This window comes from Truncatella angustata, assembly GCF_020726525.1.
Source record: "Truncatella angustata strain MPI-SDFR-AT-0073 chromosome Unknown BKA67scaffold_15, whole genome shotgun sequence".
NCBI classification, from domain to species: domain Eukaryota; kingdom Fungi; phylum Ascomycota; class Sordariomycetes; order Amphisphaeriales; family Sporocadaceae; genus Truncatella; species Truncatella angustata.
In genome coordinates, this window is record NW_025763395.1 from 25783 (window position 1) to 43851 (window position 18069).

Below are 18069 nucleotides of genomic sequence, written 5' to 3' on the forward strand. Positions count from 1 at the left end.
GACGATTACAAGTCCCTCGTCCGTTGTTCTGTGAGAACTAACAATATGTTGATTGTTTCTCCATAAAAACTAGATCGTACCCCTATCTTCCATAGGATACGAATCTGCTCCTAGGGTTTTCCCGGATTCCATAAAGCGACTTCGGGACCTGATTTGCTGACCCCAGATTAAGAGTGCTATAGGAGTCGAAGTGAGGATAGCTGAAACGATGGCCAGAACTGTGCTTGCGATCTGGAAGCCGAGAGTCGTGTACATGCTCTGAGCAGCAAGTGGAAGAAAAGCGATAAACATGTTTTCTCCCAGCACAACAGCTCCAATCGCGCTTCCAGCATACATGCTGTAAGCGTCTACGATGTAGTGGGCTATGCCTGTCACGACAGCAGTCGATCCGGCGCCGACCATGACTAGACCCACAGCGGGAGCTTCCCACGGGATCCATGAATACGAAGTCCACGCATATATGAACATGCCACCAGACACGCCGATAAACCCTCCTAGAACGGCGGCATAGAGGCGTGCCTCCGGAATTGGCGTGCCTGGCGACTCGGTGTTACGCCGAGCAGAAGAGTAGTACCACGGGTCAGTGACCGAGCAAAATATCCATCCAAGGAATTCGCCCAAGACAAGGGCCGTCTGAACATAACCTGCTTGTACAGCATCCCAGCCATACAAACTAGTGAAGACCAACTCAACCGATTGAGTGAAGAGGTATATGACCCCAAAGCTGAATGCAGACCAAACAGTGGCCACTATGAGAGCCGGCTCAGTGCACAGCATGTATATTGGTCGCCGAACGCTATTCATAACGATGTCCAACACCGGGATATGATGCAGTTCTTCTCTGGTGAAAGCATTTTTGCCTTCTTGTCGAAGTTTTCGCGCACGACGGCCCAATATTACTGAGCCTCGCGACTCGGGCATCGCGAAGATAAACAGCGGGAAAAGCGCCACAGTCCAGATCAGCTCGATGTAGCCAGTCCACCGCCATGGTAGATGCTGAAGGATGACGGCACCGATCGCCGGGCCTAAACTGCTCCCGGCCATGTAGAACAAGATATACATATTAACAGGAATAGTCCTGGCCCGATACCCGTCGAAAACATTGGATGCAATACCTGCAACCGTGTTTGCGAGTATCGACACGCAACCACCACTGAAGAAACGGCAGATGATGAGGGTGGCGAAGTTCTGCGCCAACCCTACTGGGATCAAAAAGCATATGAAGACAAAATACGTGAGAAGGAAAGCAGGTCGCACACCGAAGTCCTCCATTAAAGGTAAAAGTACCAGGGAAAACAGACCACCGCCAATTCCCCACGACGTCACCGACCAGTAAGAATGCGGGAAGACTGTCTCGTCGATGTTGAATTCTGCGTTGATCTCCAAGTGAGCGGTCGTGATTATCGACCCATTAATGATAGAACTGAACGTCGCCAGCAAGCCAAGACTAGTTGCGAGCCACTTCCGACTTTCAGGCCAGTTAACAGGATTTCCTAGATCTTCTGGACCCGACCATTCTACGATGACGACATTCTCGCCTTCTCTGGCATTAGCTGGGAGGCATGCCACGGGAGGAAGATGCGGGAATGTTGGCCTTACCCTGAGGCTCAGGTCGTTGAATAGTAGGCTTTGTTTCCATACCGTGAGTGAAACAAGCTTGACGTTGTTTTGCAGCCCTTGGCGTTATGTTCGTTGGTCGCAAAGCATCCAGTTAGTTGGCGTCAATCGCGCACATGGACAATAGCTCTTTGGGTCCTCCTTGGCGAAGATGGGCTTTGAAGATTTAGAAAATCTATACTTCATGATGGAGAAAGTCCTGAGAATTTTTCGTTTGTAATTCGTTTGTCATTGACATGTCGATGCCATGTCCATCGCAACATAAATCAACACAAACCATTCGAACCGTTCAATGTCATGCTAGATCGTCGCCGCTCCAGTCCAGAGAGCTAGCATGCCGAACCATTCCCGATCAGGGCACTATTCTACAATTCTTACATCGTTTGGCTTCGCCGGGTATTTTGACATATCCACAGCTTTCTCCATTATGCTCTATGAGACGGTTTCTTGTACGTAAACATAAACCTGGGACGATCGTGGAGAGAGAAAGTGGAGAGGGGCGTCACAGTTCAGGCGGTTTCGGCATTGCGACTCAGATGCACGATCAGTATTACAGATAACTGGAGACAACATTTGCAGTGGAGAGACATAAGCTTGTCGGACTCATGATGTTAGGAAGGCCACAAAGCGGTTAGATCATGGAACAACTCCTAGCAGGCTGGTTCAGTTAACAATCCTGAGATTTAGGAGTAGTGGGTCATTTGACAAGTAGTAGCGCATTGCCAGATGTCATCTGTCAAACTTATTGAGTTGCGACGCTCTTTGACGCCAGTTGCTGTATAATGCCATCTGAAATAACGATGTCATGCCTAGTCTAGCAGATAGTGTATAATCTTTAGTAGGGGCATGAACTCGCTAAGTCCTCTACGTAGCGGTCGCATCGACTTGATCCTTTGGTTATCTCGTCTCTTTCACCCTCTATTTATAAACCGAAGTAGAAACTGGCAAAGGGAATAAAGGTGCAATTGGGAATTGAGTTCAGCTTGGCCCCGATGGGCACGATCTTGTGAATTCGAACAATGGCAACGCCGTCGATAGGATTGCATCAGGTTGTGATAAGCTGCGATAATGCTCTGTACCAGTTGCAGATGATATAGTGCGGATTTTGGGTTCACCCTCGAGGTGAATAAAAAGTGGCCAAATCCTCAAGCGCATTGTGGTTCCGTGTGCAATTCATCAGATGGACTTGAAAGAGGAGTTGGTGAAAAGTTGCACGAGAGGACCTTGAGCATAGAAGCCAGATTTATTACTCCACATTCCAACAAAATTCAAGTGCCATATGTCACATCGGCATGATCAGTCGTCATCTAGATCGCTAAGATCGCGATAAATATAGTGTTAACGGTAGAACAGAGGGTATGAATCAACAGTCATGCTCGGAAATAATTGCCAGTCCAGTAAGTATAAGTTGACATGCGATTGATGCACCATGGTCCCCAATTGACAAGTACTTGTTTATTGTTGTTTAATTGAGTGCTGTAGTTCTCGAGTAGGATATGAAAAGATAGGGTCGAGATAATTACTTTAAGACCACGACTACGGATGCTTGAAATACCAACTTAGAATTGTTCCAACAAAGCATCTTGAAAGTCGTTGCTGAGACATCGTTGGTTGGCTAAGACTGAGATTCTTGTTAGGTAGATAGTGACGAAAACAGCTTTTGTCAAAAGTCGAGGACCTCCTAGTATGGCGAACCAAATTTGGCCATGTTATGCAAGTTACCAGAGGTAGAATTCTGAATGTTCTTGGTTAGCAACAAGCCAAATTCCATTGTACGATACGAAAGATCAGAATGAAAATCTCTGACAGGGTTATATCTGCAGGAGCAATGGGTAGGCAGGTTGGATGGATCGTTGACGGTAACAACCGGATACTCTTTGTCCATTGATGTTCGGAATTTCTCATTCCATTTCAAGCTTGTGCATATGGTAAATAATTTTTCCTTGCGCCATACCACACTCGCCCCTAAGTTCATGTATACCATTGAAGATGCCAAGCGTCTCTGCCCTTGATGGTGGACTTGAATTTCATGTTACAGGCATGATTGAAAATGCAGTCCAGACTCCCCCGCACTAATGTCACAGTCATGTGCCAGTTTTGGGTGACGGTCGCAATATCAGCTCAGGCATGCAAGCGGTGTTATCTTTGAACGACTTGTTGTGCGTGACTCGTCGCTGGATTTGGCTGGGGCAAGGGTACAGGAAGCAGTCTGCTTGGTTGCGCTAGCCAACTCTTTGGGGAAGATGAAGAATTGCCTAATGTATGAATAAGGATGAAGGCGGGTCTCTGTAATGAGCTTCGGCAATGGGTTTGCGAATGCGATTCGATTATAAACAGGTCGTTTCGTCTCGAAAGAACCTCATAGTCGTCAACGTCGAAATACTGGTCGGCTTTTATTCATTACCATCCTCATTGGTAGGCTTAAATCCTCTTCGCCGCCGGAGTTTTGTGTAGTATCATCGGTCTACCTCGTCGCTACCCTCACCTCTCTACTTCGTTGATCATATCTGCTAGGGCTGCCCGGACTGACACAACCCAGCAAGAATCTCGAAATCTGGCCAAGGAGGCCGATTAGCCCAAATTAATCCCTCTGTCCAAGCAAGTCCAAGCAGGTTCCTCATACAGGTCTCTACCGGTGTTCGAAAGCTATTGCCTTCTGGCACGCTTGGAGGACATCAAGGCGATGGGGAACATGGCGTCGCGTTCGCGAGATGGTCGAGCAGCTCGTACAGGGAGGTATCGGTAATTACTCGAGATCAGTTAGCTGACTGACAGACCGAGCAATTGAAAAAAGCGATCCGTGATACGTTGCGGCAGTAAGATTGATCGAAAAGCGTTCGGCGAGAGCTCATCAATAACAACAAGAAGGAACAAGCATGTGCGTCAGAGATAGCCAATAGACTAGGAATCGATCCAGCCTCAGTCGCGCATTGCAGAGAGGATCGGGGCAATCTGGCGAGAAGACATTAGCCTTGAATTCGAAGATGCAGGCCTGACAAGCGTGATGGATGATTTGTGGTGGGACACTGGCAGGCGGGGATGTCAATCGCAGGATCGACGCGGTGGGCATGGCAAAGCTGGAGTCGGACCTGCGGTGGATGTTGAATGGTGGAACGCCGTCCCCTACGTATGGGTCGTGTGCCTACTGCACCTATAATTACACGTCCCTAAGGTTTGAAGATTCAAATCTCTCGTGCGACTCTGGCCGGATAATTTAGCGCTGCATAACGTGCAAAACTACGGAGCATCTAATGTCACTCGGCAGACTGTCAGTGTCCTTGCATTTTGATGCCAATGAACGGCTACAGGCCTTCCTATAGGGTGTAACCAATGGGTAGCGCTGAGCTTTTGAGTATCCCTAGCGGCCGGGATTTATTTACAAGTCTGCAGACGATTTCAAGTCCACATCAGAGCGGCTATGCAGAAGATCTAAGGTTAGACCACGGATGTCGCTACCAAAAGTCTTCGCCCGCTTGATTCTGTGTAGCCAGCTGAGACGGTCCGCTCCCAGCTGAGAGCAGAACTATCTTAAGGCACTCAAGCGCTAAATCCGCTAGAGACTCACTAAATAGGGACCACTACGGAGCGCTAAATCCGTTAAGCAAGCCCCTCTAGAAATTCACATTCAGCAGACGACTCTAGCACCAGCTGGGTCACCTTAAATCAATCCGCTCTGCAGCCGTTAAGGTACGTACAAAATGTCTTGGCGGGCGAAGACTTCTGGTAGCGGCATCCGTACTGTTTACATAATACGCAGCAGGTCCCTGAGCCCAATCGGGTACCGAACCTACTCAAGGCCAACGGCAAAATTAGAGGTACTTCACGAGGCTAGAGGGCACCCACCAGCTGGGTACTTGTTAAAGGGGATCACCAACCTCGAAGCCGCCATCAGAATGAAGGTTCACAAACCCCCTCGACGACATTGAAGGCACCATTTTTGCCACCCACGAAGCCGCGCAACAAGCGATTTATCAAGCTGTGAAGAAGGCGGGCTTCGCGGTAGCTTTGAAGTCGAGAGAAAACCGCAATACTAAGGGTATTGTGTGTAGGTATACCTATCATTGCTTGCTGCGCCCACGGCGCCTTCAAGAAAAGGCCAAGGTCGTACTGATACTACGCGACCGACCTCGTCGGCAAAAACCTGAATATGTAAACGAACAAACTCGATGTTCCATAATTGACAATTGTTCAAGTGATATTAAAGGGCCTGTTCCAAGGAAGATCCGACATGACGAAAGGTGGTGGCGCTGTATTGCGAACTATGTTGCAACCGGAAGTGAGAAGCGCGATTGCACGTTTTGTGGAAGTTCAGATTTGCCAGAAAGCCTAGCCCGCTACAGTTAATACCTTAAAACCAATCCCGTCAAATCTGGAGCACTTTACTTCAGCTAACGTTCTTGCTCCTGTCTTACTCCAGTTTTACTTCAGTTTTGCTTTAGCCTTGTTCTAAATGTGCTGGTGGTCACCACCCACCAAACGGTAGGGGCATTGCTATTGACGACACGGGAAATGATGCGCGACCGCTAGTAGCTGGTAGTCACAGGCGCAGTCATGGCACAATTGATGAATTGCCAAAGCCTTTCCGACAACCCGCTGCATCGTCCGAAATAATGCCGCGACAAGGCCTAGAATGTCGGCTTAATTCTCACTTTCTGGAGCCGTGGGTGTCTCCCTTGCACGATTGATGCTAATGCTCGTCCTTCAGCAACTTCAAACGTCACGGCTTTACTAACTTGTATGGCTTATCTCTGTAAAGCTGGCTGTCTAGTTGTGGCAACAAATATATACCCTGAGATTACCATCGTTCTATTGACGGTGGGCCCACTGTTTTTGAATGTCACGCTAGCACTCTGGTTATTTGCTGTCCTTAAGCTCTCATTGATAGGGAGATTGCGAGAAACATGATAGGACCCTGCCATGATAATAGATACAGTCGTGGCGACCACAGCAAACCCGAGGAGAACAGCATTAGTCAACCCTTTTGTCCCTGAGTTCAAAATAGAGCTATCAATCTGGAGGCCCTTGTAACCATTCGGTATAGTTGGGCATCGAGCTGCCAATAAATAACTTCCAAATCTAGAGCGGATCCGGTAGTTTAGGATCACATTCGAATTTGTTGATGACTTCTTCCATCCGAGGATTGGGCGTTCGGTTGCAGTCACTATGTTAGCTCTCTAAGACCGCCTGATCAACGGCCAGCCACCGACAGAAAGGGGCATGCGTGCCACATTTCGGGACGACGAATCTGTCGTATTCGTTCAATCGACATCGTTTCTCAAAGCCCAGGCTCTACTCGCCTGTGGCGGCAACGGCCTATTGGAATTGAACGGCTTATCCTGCTTCGTCCTGGCCCCGGGTTAGACTCATGAAGGTATGGCATACAGTCGCGACGAATTGGGATTGTTTTGTCGTCGGTAACACACGGTATTAGTTCACTTGGAAGAATTGGAACGTATTTGAATAAAAGAAAGTATGTCTTGGGGCTATGTACTTATTATACTCAACGCCGGCCTCAGTGCCAACCTATATGGATGTTTCGCTCGCACTCGGCTTAGCACTCTTGGATTTCAGGTCCTGCATCTGAAATAAGCGCTGTTCGTCCTCCTCACCATATTGAACTGTGTATGTCCTCTGCTGATAGATGATTGCCTTCTTTGACTGTTCCGGATCATGTACAACTGACGGCATTTTCCCTCCAGTTCCTGCTCGACTTCGACCCATGGACTTGATATTGCCAAAACTGCCCGACTGGTAATACTGGTTCCTCGCGTTTGTGGTGCCTCCGAGGGCGGGAAAGATGCGAACCAGGAGGAGTCGTAGAGAAGGCATACAGGTGCAGATGATGCCGACGTTGATCTCGACCACCGACCATATTGAAACACCTTTGTAATCCCACGAGGGATTTTGGGTATCTCCGAATTCCACAAGGGATTGCAGACGTAGAATGCTGACCACTGTGACACTGCGAGGGATAGAGTTAGCGGATGTTACTCCTTGGGGCCAGGTTTGAAAGGTCGAGACTTACAACGCTCCCACGATGAACATGAGCGCAACCCCAATCTTCTTCTTCCAATGCATGTGGAGGCTTCTCAGCTGGGACAGTGGGATTGCAAGCATCCAGAAATCCAGCGCAATGCTGACGGCTGCATTTGCCCAAGCGATATTGTTAATGCTAAGGCACTTTCCCTCATGCTCGCCGTCCCATTTTGTCCAATAGAAACTGACAGGCTGGCATTGGAATATGGTAAGGACGACAAAAAATAGACCGAAAACTGCGTTGAATATTACCGTTCCCCAAAGAACTCGTTTCACCTGTTTTCCAGGGAAGATCCTGAGATAAAAAAAGAGCAAGGACATTTTGAGCAGTGTAACTTGTAGGAAGTAGAGTACCGCCATGATGTAGAAGAACATGCCAAAGTTGGTGATCTGGGTCGAGGTAAGGGTCCAGATGTCCTTTCCAAGTCCGTTCGGTACCACCGCCTCGGTTTGTATGACCGTGCTGGGCACACCCGACAAGAAAGTAATCAGGATGAACCAGTCATCTAGAGCAGGCTGAACTTGTACTACGAATATCTTGAAGCCGAGTCGTAAAAGAATCGCCGCTGCACTTATCACTCCAAACGTCACCGTCAAGACGTAGGGTAATTGATGGTCGTCTCGGATTGGAGCTTGACAAGTCGTTTCCGTGACATTTTTTGTTACTTTGGTCATGTTAGGTGCTGCCAAGCCGAGTCTGAGAGCTGCGAAGGGAACTGTGAATGGAAGTGCGAATGAAGTAAAGCATACATAAAGCTTGTTTAACCGTGCACTTCTCTGACACACACTGAGAAATGGTCGCCTGCAGCGGCGCATTCGTACAGACACATGTCTGGTTTGTAAGAGCGCAGGTTGAGTCTGTAATTCCTGTCTCAAGGCAGTCGCGCTGGGAGACACCAGATTAGTTGCGTGGATTGTCAGACAGACGGACGTTCTCTCTTACAGCACATTTTGGTAGTGTAGCCAGTAGCGCGATTGCAGCCGACGATGCCGAATCCTGGGCAAATGCACAAGGCAAGGCAGCCAGCAGCAGCGTCAGGTTGACCGAGACAAAAAACCTCATGGTTCAGGCGTGCTTTTCATCGCGCGCACCAGGCTCACGATAATTTCATCTGCAGATCTGTCTGTCAGGAGCATCGATGGAAAGGATCAGCGATCTTTCCTGGAGTGTCCTTTCTTTTTGGTCCACAGATCTGGGAGGTCCTTAGATCCACTCGATAGCTCGAAATCGATCGCATCAAACAGGGTGACAGCTCCTGGATTTTCCCCGTCCAGTCGCGTCAAAGTCTAGACATCGCCATAATGGTCCCACCATGTCGGGATGAAACCGAAACTTGGCCCTTTTGGTGTTTAGGGCTACCATTAGTCTCCGTCCGGAGTCTCACACAGAGTGGGACTGCTTTTCAAGAAACATGTGATGCATTGAGATGGGGAGGTTAGGAGCTTGAGGAGTTCCTTGGGATTGATCTAAGGAGCAGGAGGGCCGAAGCCATCCCCGATTTCATTTTGCCCAGGCTGCTCGGGTCAAGACCCGGATTCCACCAGGATAAAATCAATTGGTCTCCTTTGATCCTCCTCCGGCGCTATTGGCTACCCTCGGCCGTGCGCTATTGGCTACCCTCGGCCGTGCGCTATTAAACTCTTTGCTTCGAACGAACGCTCGGACTCGGGAGATATTCCTTACTACGCTAGGATGACCCTGAAAGTGGATGTCTTGCATTCGTAAGTCGGAACCAAACCGGCTTGGGATGCTTCCAGCCAAGAGGTTGATAATAGTTGAACAATCCCTGCATATATATGAATTGAACATGCCGAAATGCAGCAGACGGCCACTTGCATCTCGCTTACGGTGGTTTGCCGGGGCCGAGCAGGCGAATTGCAGGACCGGTCCAAATGGAACCTATAAGTCGTTGCGATGCCCTAATGCGTAGTGTCCTGGTGCCTAGGTAATACACAATTAGGGCATAGCCAAACTGCATCGCTAAACATATGGCCAAATAGCACATTACCAAATAACGCATTGGTACCTACTTTGGCAGCATTTAGATACTGATCTCCGCAAAGTATAAGCTTCACTAGTTTCTGGGGCATCGTTTAAATCTGCACGTCAGGGAGATTGACTCGTGGACCTTATGGGCATTGTCCACATGGCGCTATCATTTCCATCCACCGGCGATGCTCCCCTCTCCGTGCTGTGCCACCGGTGGCCAGGAACGACAGCGACATCTCATCTCCGGAGGCCCTCCTCGCCATATCATTAATTCCCTTTTCCAATGCATCGTTCATATGTCGCCCCAGTTCGAATCACATGTAATGTGACCCTTAACGTTCAGATATATTCATTATGTGTTGCACCTCTGGCGAACCAAACAGATTTGCCCATCGTCGCTAGTGGTCTTCATTCTCTTGGCCTGAACCGTCGATATAGTTCAAATTCCTCGGTCTATTTCAATAACCACGTCGGAACAGCCGTCTCATCATCGGTCCGCCAGATACTAAATCAGCCATGAGAGCCTCAGTCGTTATTCCTGCATTCACTGCCCTATTCGCGATGGGCGCCCAAGCGAGTACGTGCTATTGCATGCCTGGCGACTCGTGCTGGCCGGCTACTTCCGCATGGTCCCAGTTCAACTCTACTGTCGGTGGGCGTCTCATCGCGACAGTTCCCATAGGGTCGCCCTGCCACGATCCAAATTATGATGCGGCTGCCTGTGCGGCCCTGCAGGCTGAATGGACACTCCCGACGCCACAGTAAGTTGCACCCCTAACGGCTTATACGTTGCATGCCAGTGCTGGGCTCCACTAACGCTCATTTGTCATCTAGTCTAGAGTCATCTTCTTCTGTGATGGAGCCTTACTTCGCCAATCAGAGCTGCGACCCTTTCACTGCCCAGGAAAAGCCATGTGTACTTGGCAACTATGTTAGCTATGCGGTCAATGTGTCAAGCACGGCCGACGTGGTTGCTACCGTCAACTTCGCCAAACGCAACAACATTCGCCTTGTCATTCGCAACACAGGTCACGAGTACGTGGATTAATCATCATTCGTTTCAGATATTTGGAGTTGATGTTGATCTTTGATAGCTTCTTCGGACGTTCCACTGGTGCTGCCGCCCTTGCTGTCTGGACGCACAATCTGAATTCCATCAACGTGACCTCCTGGTCGGACTCTACCTACTCCGGGCCTGCCATTAAACTCGGTGCTGGCGTACTCGGCTACGCGGCTACTCAAGCCGCTCACGACGCCGGCCTTGTTGTCGTGGGTGGTGAATGCCCTACTGTTGGGATTGCTGGTGGGTTCACACAGGGCGGCGGGCACTCTGTCTTGTCCACTGAGTTTGGTCTCGCTGCGGACCAGACTCTGGAGTTCGAAGTCGTCACCGCTTCTGGTACTGTGGTGACAGCATCTTGGAAGAAGAACGCGGATCTCTACTGGGCACTGTCCGGCGGTGGCCCTGGTACCTATGGCATTGTCACCTCATTGACGGTTCGGGCTTTTCCCGAGGTTACCATCGGCGGAGCTGCCCTCGTCCTTGCCGCTGCGTACACGACTCCAGACCTGTTCAACCAAGCTGTCACTGCCTTCCATTCCATGTTGCCCAACATGACGGACCTTGGTGCGAGTGTGACATATCTGCTCACCAACCAATACCTCCAACTCAACCCCGTGACTGTGTACAACTCCACCGCTGAGCACGTCAAAGATGTTGTCCTCGCGCCTTTCATTGCTAAGTTAGCCGAGCTTGGCGTGCCCATCGTGTCTTCTAGTTATACCTCGCTATCCTACAATGACCATTACACTACCTATATGGGCCCTCTCCCCAACGGTCATCTTGCCGTGGAGTCGTACAACTTTGGCTCTCGCCTGATTCCGCGCAGCGTCATTGAGACCAACAATAAGGGATTCAATGCTGTGGTTCAAAACTTGACGGCTCAGGGAGTTATCGCTGGAATCACAGCTGGCAGTTTTGTCAACAGTCAACGCGTGTCCAACGCGGCTCACCCTGCGTGGCGCACTGCCATCATGCAGATGCAGCTTATTACGCTTTGGGATAATTCGGCAGATGCGTGGAACAATAACTTGGTCGCCCAAAAAAAGATGACGAGTGAGTTCGTACCTCAGCTGATGGCCATCACACCGGGTAGCGGAACCTATGTCAACGAGGCGGATTTCAATCAGCCTAACTGGAAGGTGGACTTTTTCGGGGCGAACTACGACAAGTTGTTGACCATCAAGAAGAAGTGGGACCCCACTGGTATGTTTTATATCTTGAAAGGAGTGGGAAGTGACTCTTGGACTGTTGCCAATAACGGGAGAATGTGCCGAGCGTAAAGTCGTTACAATAAGTTTAACATGGTACACTTGATAATAACTAAATAACTAATCAACAACAACTTACCACCGTCTCATTGTCCTTCCTGATGGCCAGTCTAGAAACATTCACTTTTAAGCTTTCGAGTGCCCATATGTAGTATTCCCGTCCAAGCTTTGACAAGGTGTGATTCTATTTTGGCAATGGCCAGATGTAAGATCTCATTTTTGCCGCAGGTTTCTCCCAGGATAGCTTCTCATCAAACAATTGAAAGTTCTTCTCGGTTCATTGTACCAACTTTTGTGGTATCGTTCCCCTGAAACAAAAGGTAGCGCGTAGAAAAGGTGAGAGCATGCAGAGGTAGAGCCGCAGTGGTGTAGCTGCAATTTTAAGACCTACGATACTAGAGCTTGCGGTGCTGAAAGTAAAGGACTTACAGTACTCATGCAAATAGTGAGGCATTCATAAAACTTGCCGATGATCATTATGACGGTGGCGTCGACGACTACATCACTTTCATCATGGTTCAAAAGTTAAGGGACTGTTCTTGGCCTTGGGTTTCAGCTGGGGTTTCGGGTTTCGCCTTCATCTTGGGCACCGGAGTGGCTCTCGAGGACAGCAGCTTCATTGAGCTCTGTGAGGCGAGGCGAGTCATCGATGTCAGCTTTAGTTTATTGCCTGGCTGCCACTTTTGGTACTGACGGTAAACGTCCGCAGAGAGGTGCACTTGCGAACGGCCGGAAGCTTTGTTAATGTCGATCAAGAACATTCCTCTTCTCGCCGGCTTCAAGAGCACGTACTTCTCGAAGTCTCCTGATCTTTCTAGTTCCTCGTAGTGGACATCTGAAATTAAGGCGGGGGAGCCTCAAAAGGGATTTGATTGACCTTCAAGGCCGTTGGAAGTCGAAAAGTATAGCGGTTTGGGTTCTTGCGACACCTGGGACGAGGACATTGAAACGTACCCTACGTATGACTGCCGCCGGCATGCTACTTGTGACAAGCGTGGCAGAACATGACCTTCTTCTTTTAGATCTGCAAGATGGCGTTGTGTGCTGCACATTCCATCTCCAAGTGATGTGCAGGACTTGCCGGCACTATCACAGATTGACTGGTTCCAACCTCTGGGGTTGGCGATGGTGATCTGCATGCCGAGTGTACGGCTCAGGGAAAGGCAATACTGTGACTGTTGGGTGATGACGCTGGGTAACGAATTGTCGTCTCGTGTGAGACTGTGGATGGTGATATCGGCCTCATCGCCAGGGCTGGAGGCGGCGGTGTGGAGCAGCAAGATGACCGAGATGGTGCAGTATATGTCATTGGCAAACTTATAAGTTGTCGATTCGAGTAGCAGCTTCTATTCCAGGTACGTGGTGATCTTGACGCGACGGCCGAGTTCTGTTACTGTGAGATTGACGGAGTTGAGGGCCTTGCGATGATGCGGATATCAGTTCGATTATGTAGTGCGCCTCGGCAAGATTACGGGCACTAGTGTTGATATTATCTTCGAAACAGTCCTCAATCTCTACGAGGAGGCGAAACCTTGGAAATATGGGGGTTAGCTTGCACAACATCACTGTCCATGTAAGGCTGCCGGGGTGAATACACTAACTGTGGTGAATGGATATTCACGTACTTTTTAGTCTGATCCGAAATCCTATAGGAGTCCTTTGTGATGACGAAGGGCTCCAGCTGGGTTGGATCTCCGTCGAGGATACGGACGACCGCTGCTGGGAATGCATATGCCAGCACGACCACGTATATTTAGGTCGTGAATTTTGACCTATAGCTCCACGAACGTCTACTTAGTGATCTAACCGCCATGATGACGAGCTCTCTGATTGAATCCGCAATATTTTGTACTCTGAATGATTTGAGACCTATCCCTCTGAGCTATCCTTACGTCGCTACCGACTCAATCATCTTTGGTCGCTCGCAGTGGCGAGTTCTTGACATATGACAGGCAATGCACCATTACAGTCTAGGTCCGTTAATCCACACGAAGACAAACCAACGCATATCGTTCGAAAACAGTAATTGTAACACCCCTCTTGTATCCGTACGATTAAATTGCTTTGCAAATGTGCACTGCAGGTTTGCATGTTCAAACAGGCCATTGCCATGCATATTTACACTATAACTACTTAAGGCAGAAATAGTGGTCATGAGTAGCTAACCTGTCTTCGACCGCAGGCACAAGGACAAAGATAGTGCCGACGCAGACGTCCCAAAGAGAATGAGTCGGGGCAAGTAGAACCGGTCCCAAGCCCGGGAAAGACGCCTGGGGACGCTTGAAGACCTACCTACGATCTGAGCCGTAGCCCTAGCTTCTGTCTCCTGCATACCGTTCGAACATGACCTTTTTCTTCGTCGCAGCTACAACGAGTTAACCCCGTTTGACAGCTTACCACGGAGCCCATTTGATCCTCAACATTGAGGACGTGGCGGATGCTTGAATGCTCGTCGTGATCTACCGCATTCTGAACACTCAAAACTCGAACCATATCTGCTACTTCTCCGATACAACAACTCTGCTTTGAGAGACTATTTACAGTGCGACAACTTCTCCAGGCAGGATGGGATGCACAACATTATTTCTACACAGTACGTATGCAGGCCGCTTCGTCAGACTTACAATACAATCCTTGTACCCTGTTTCCTACTCCGACGGCGATTTCCCTAAGCCTTCTCAAAGCAGTGAGGGGAACCTTATAAGTCAACGGCCCGATGTGTAACCCCTGGCACCGAACTTGCACTATACATAGGGTATGGACCTTGCCAAGCTGCCAGACTATTGACCTGGAGCCACCTATCACAGCTGCTGATCCTACCCGAATTAGGTAATACCAAGATTACATGACAGGGGGTGAAACTCACCCATGCACGATCGAGTGTGGAGCTGAGTAGCACCTCAACTCTGCTCCGACAGCATCTGTCGATAACGCCTAGCGATAACGCTTGCGGGAGCAAGTGCTTGTTCTCCAGATATATATGCGGAGATAGTCAGCCCAAAAGGAATTAGCTTGGGACCTCCGATGGAAGAAACAAGCGAAACAAGAGATTGACGCCATGCCATCTGTCAATTAAGACCATCCCGGCTAGGACCCCCACCCTCCTCAGCTGATGTCGATAGCGGTAACGGGGTCGTTGATGAGTTTGGCGTTTGGGTGAAGTCTATGGCGAGGACGAGGACTCTGAGGACTCTGCGGAGGACTCTGAGTAGGACTCTGCGCTCCATTTATGAATCATCTAGCCAAGTTTGGTCTATCAGTCGATGGAATGCAGGTTGATCAGTCTTGTGTGGTGTAGACTGTGTTCCTTGTTAAAAAGTCGATTTTTCGACTATCATCACTATACTTGATGTTTATCTAAACATATTCTCTGACATTTCTGGCATCATCGTAATACATTAGTATAAATGACATAAATCGTCACATCCGCAAACGTTCTGGATCTTATAGGCGGTAGCCAAGTTACACTCCAATTGATATTCCAATTGATATGATAAACCATTGACAAGCGTAGAAGCAAATGGAGATCAGGTAAACGCGGAGGTAGAATTATGCGCACAAACCCGCTCGCTCGCCGTCGCCCTCTACTGACAGTCACCCTCTAACTGTCGCCTGGTCTAGGATATTTGGTTTTGCACCAAGTCATGCGACTCTTTTGCCACCTTCCCTATAGCCGGTCACCAACCCAGAGAAACGGCACTTATTATGCGTCCAGCGCAATATGCACACGTCTAACCTTAGATGATCCACAGCGATGCGTTTTCGGATGCCCCGTCGAACTCTATTAGAGTAGTGCCGATCGAGTCTCGGGTGCGAGGAACTAATCGGGCGGGTTGAACCTTAATTAGATACGGTATCTGGATGATGTAGATTGCTTTTACCGACTTCGCTTTACTGACCGCTCTATTCCCTCGGTGCTCGCGTGTCGCATAGTCGTCATATGACCAGCTTTTTCAACGCGAAGCACCGCTCATGATCTCGAGCCTCAATTTTTGCTACTCATTACTTCGGGCCCCGAGTCGCTATCTATTCAGTGGAAGCGGTAGCCATTGTGCTAGATGCATATGGTCACAATCTCACCACTACTCAGACCAGTAGACATAAACTTTTGATAGAATTTCGGGCCCTGGATTGCTGGTCAATATGTGATATTTCGTAATGATACTTGAGGTGGGTTTGCGACCTCGCGCGTTCGCGGCGGCTCCTTGGCTCGATGTGGCATTGAAGCTGTCTAGAGCCGCGCTTCTGCTATTCCACCATGTGCATATGAGTGATATACTGCAAACTGCCTATGAACAGATATCAATCGATCGTCTGGAACTCCCGTATCCATTCGTTGTTGAACACCAAGTGTGATTTTTGTAATATTCACACATAGCACTGTGCATGATCCCTTCTACACATGCAACGTGCGTACCAAGAATGAGAAATAACAAGAAGAAAAAGAGGAAGGTCAAAAAGAATCACTATAGGTCTGCCTGGGGATCGAACCCAGAATCTCCTGATGTCGTACTGATTACCCAAACGAGTAGCTTCGTAGTCAGACGCAATGCCAATTCTGCCAACAGACCTTGGTGATGATGGGGGGGTCTACTGACACTTGTGTGGGCGATTGTGGGGATGTGGAAAGGGTCAGGGACCTGCTCACGATGAATCATCCTAGAAGAATAGTGTGCTTTTTGGAATCCGGAGTCATTCCGTCTGTTAGGTGACAACAGTGATATCCACCTTATAATTACGGTCGGTGACGGATAGAATATCCTGATGTATAAGTCAGACAAAGGACTCGTGGACTTCGTGTTATGCAGAACTGTGAAGCTCACAAGATCACACTTGAACCAGCGCAATAAAAATACTGTTCTAGACCGTGCGTCGCAACATCTGATTAAAGTAATAATAAATAAATACAATTGAGCTATAGCATTACCGGCTGCTAAAAGATAGTTGATGCTGTGTAAATCAACATACATAATAGTAGGAAAACACCCGTTCATTCTCTACAAATGTCGTCAAGACTCGGAATCATGTAATCATGAACCATATACGTATCTCAACCCACTGTCAACCCATCTCATCACTCATTATTCGAGGAATAGCCTGTCTTCCCAGCTCACAGAATCCTGGATACCTAGTAAGGTCTGTATCCGACGTAGTTCCCAGGGGGCGAGTATCTGGCAACGATGTAGACACCGCCGTTGGCAGCCGTAGCGTTGGCCATGCCAATCCTGTTTGTGGACGACCACATGACTTGAGCTGAAGGAGGATATTTGTCAGTATCACCTCAAGGGTGTTTGAACTTCTGGAATCGAAAAAGAACCTACTGTAGTGGCCATATGAGGCGAAGTTGCCTTGAGGAATGATCTCGTTATGATAGTTGGAGACCTCGGCTACCCAACCTTGGGCGCCTTGCGTCAATGGGTAAGTGACGCCGTTGGAATTACTATATTGTGGAGAAATATTAGTTGCATGTTCACAGATCTTATGATTAAAAAAAAGGTATAACAAGGAGAAAGAAGACCAGCAAAGTACGGGATACATACTAAGAATAGGCCAAGTTCTCGCCTTGGTTGGGGCGTTGATCGGATGTTGAGTGCATTAGATTGTTGATGGAAGCAAGGTAGTTCGCCCACTGTTGCGCATTCGCGGCCAAGGCGTCGTCCCAGATGAGGCTTTTCAAGTTCTTGGTCAAGCGCTGGTTATTCTGGACTTTAACCGCAACAGCTTGGTCCAATGTAAGAGTTGCAGGCTGTGTGGCTCTCTTCTCGACGAACCCCTCGGGGGGTTCGTTCGTGACCTGTCCGTTGGCGTACAGCATTTGGCCGAGTACAAACAAGGGCATGATCACGCTCTTCATGGTACCGGTTGAAAAGTTGATTAATATGGGAGAAAATTAATATGGGTAGAGAAAAGTATTGAGTCGATTAAAATTGAGGATAATGCTTGAAGCTGGAGATGCTGGTGAGATGTTGTTGAGCTTGTACAAAAGATATCCCAACTTCGGCGGCAGCATCGCTGCATTATATACTTGTCGTTCATGGAATGCACTCTTGATACCATTTTGATCTGGACAAAAATCCCCATGAGACATACAGCTG

At 48.7% G+C, this 18069-nt stretch overlaps 4 protein-coding genes and 1 non-coding gene across 5 annotated transcripts; 1 reads left to right on the forward strand and 4 right to left on the reverse strand.

Moving 5' to 3' along the window:
• Positions 1-69: 69 nt before the first annotated feature.
• On the reverse strand, positions 70-1639 carry BKA67DRAFT_665475 (major facilitator superfamily domain-containing protein; the record flags this gene model as incomplete). Its single annotated transcript, XM_046108559.1, has 2 exons — positions 70-1538; positions 1600-1639. The coding sequence occupies 2 exons, from the start codon at positions 1637-1639 to the stop codon at positions 70-72; spliced, it is 1509 nt and encodes a 502-aa protein (XP_045950792.1).
• A 5424-nt stretch (positions 1640-7063) lies between these two features.
• BKA67DRAFT_588738 (uncharacterized protein) lies at positions 7064-9213 on the reverse strand. The gene is made up of 4 exons (XM_046104386.1): positions 8597-9213; positions 8404-8539; positions 7643-8318; positions 7064-7579 (listed from the first exon to the last, which is right to left on the reverse strand). Exons 1-4 carry the CDS (start codon positions 8714-8716, stop codon positions 7141-7143), a joined length of 1371 nt encoding a protein of 456 aa, XP_045950793.1. The 5' UTR covers positions 8717-9213; the 3' UTR covers positions 7064-7140.
• Positions 9214-10204: 991 nt separating this feature from the next.
• BKA67DRAFT_596339 (uncharacterized protein) lies at positions 10205-11986 on the forward strand (the record flags this gene model as incomplete). The annotated part of the gene is made up of 3 exons (XM_046105289.1): positions 10205-10404; positions 10478-10678; positions 10738-11986. 3 exons carry the CDS (start codon positions 10205-10207, stop codon positions 11984-11986), a joined length of 1650 nt encoding a protein of 549 aa, XP_045950794.1.
• A 4458-nt stretch (positions 11987-16444) lies between these two features.
• BKA67DRAFT_t199 lies at positions 16445-16545 on the reverse strand. Its single transcript has one exon. It is a non-coding gene; the product is annotated as a tRNA-Arg (tRNA).
• A 557-nt stretch (positions 16546-17102) lies between these two features.
• Positions 17103-17813, reverse strand: BKA67DRAFT_542633 (CAP domain-containing protein; the record flags this gene model as incomplete). Its single annotated transcript, XM_046101141.1, has 3 exons — positions 17103-17227; positions 17296-17414; positions 17515-17813. 3 exons carry the CDS (start codon positions 17811-17813, stop codon positions 17103-17105), a joined length of 543 nt encoding a protein of 180 aa, XP_045950795.1.
• Positions 17814-18069: the final 256 nt, after the last annotated feature.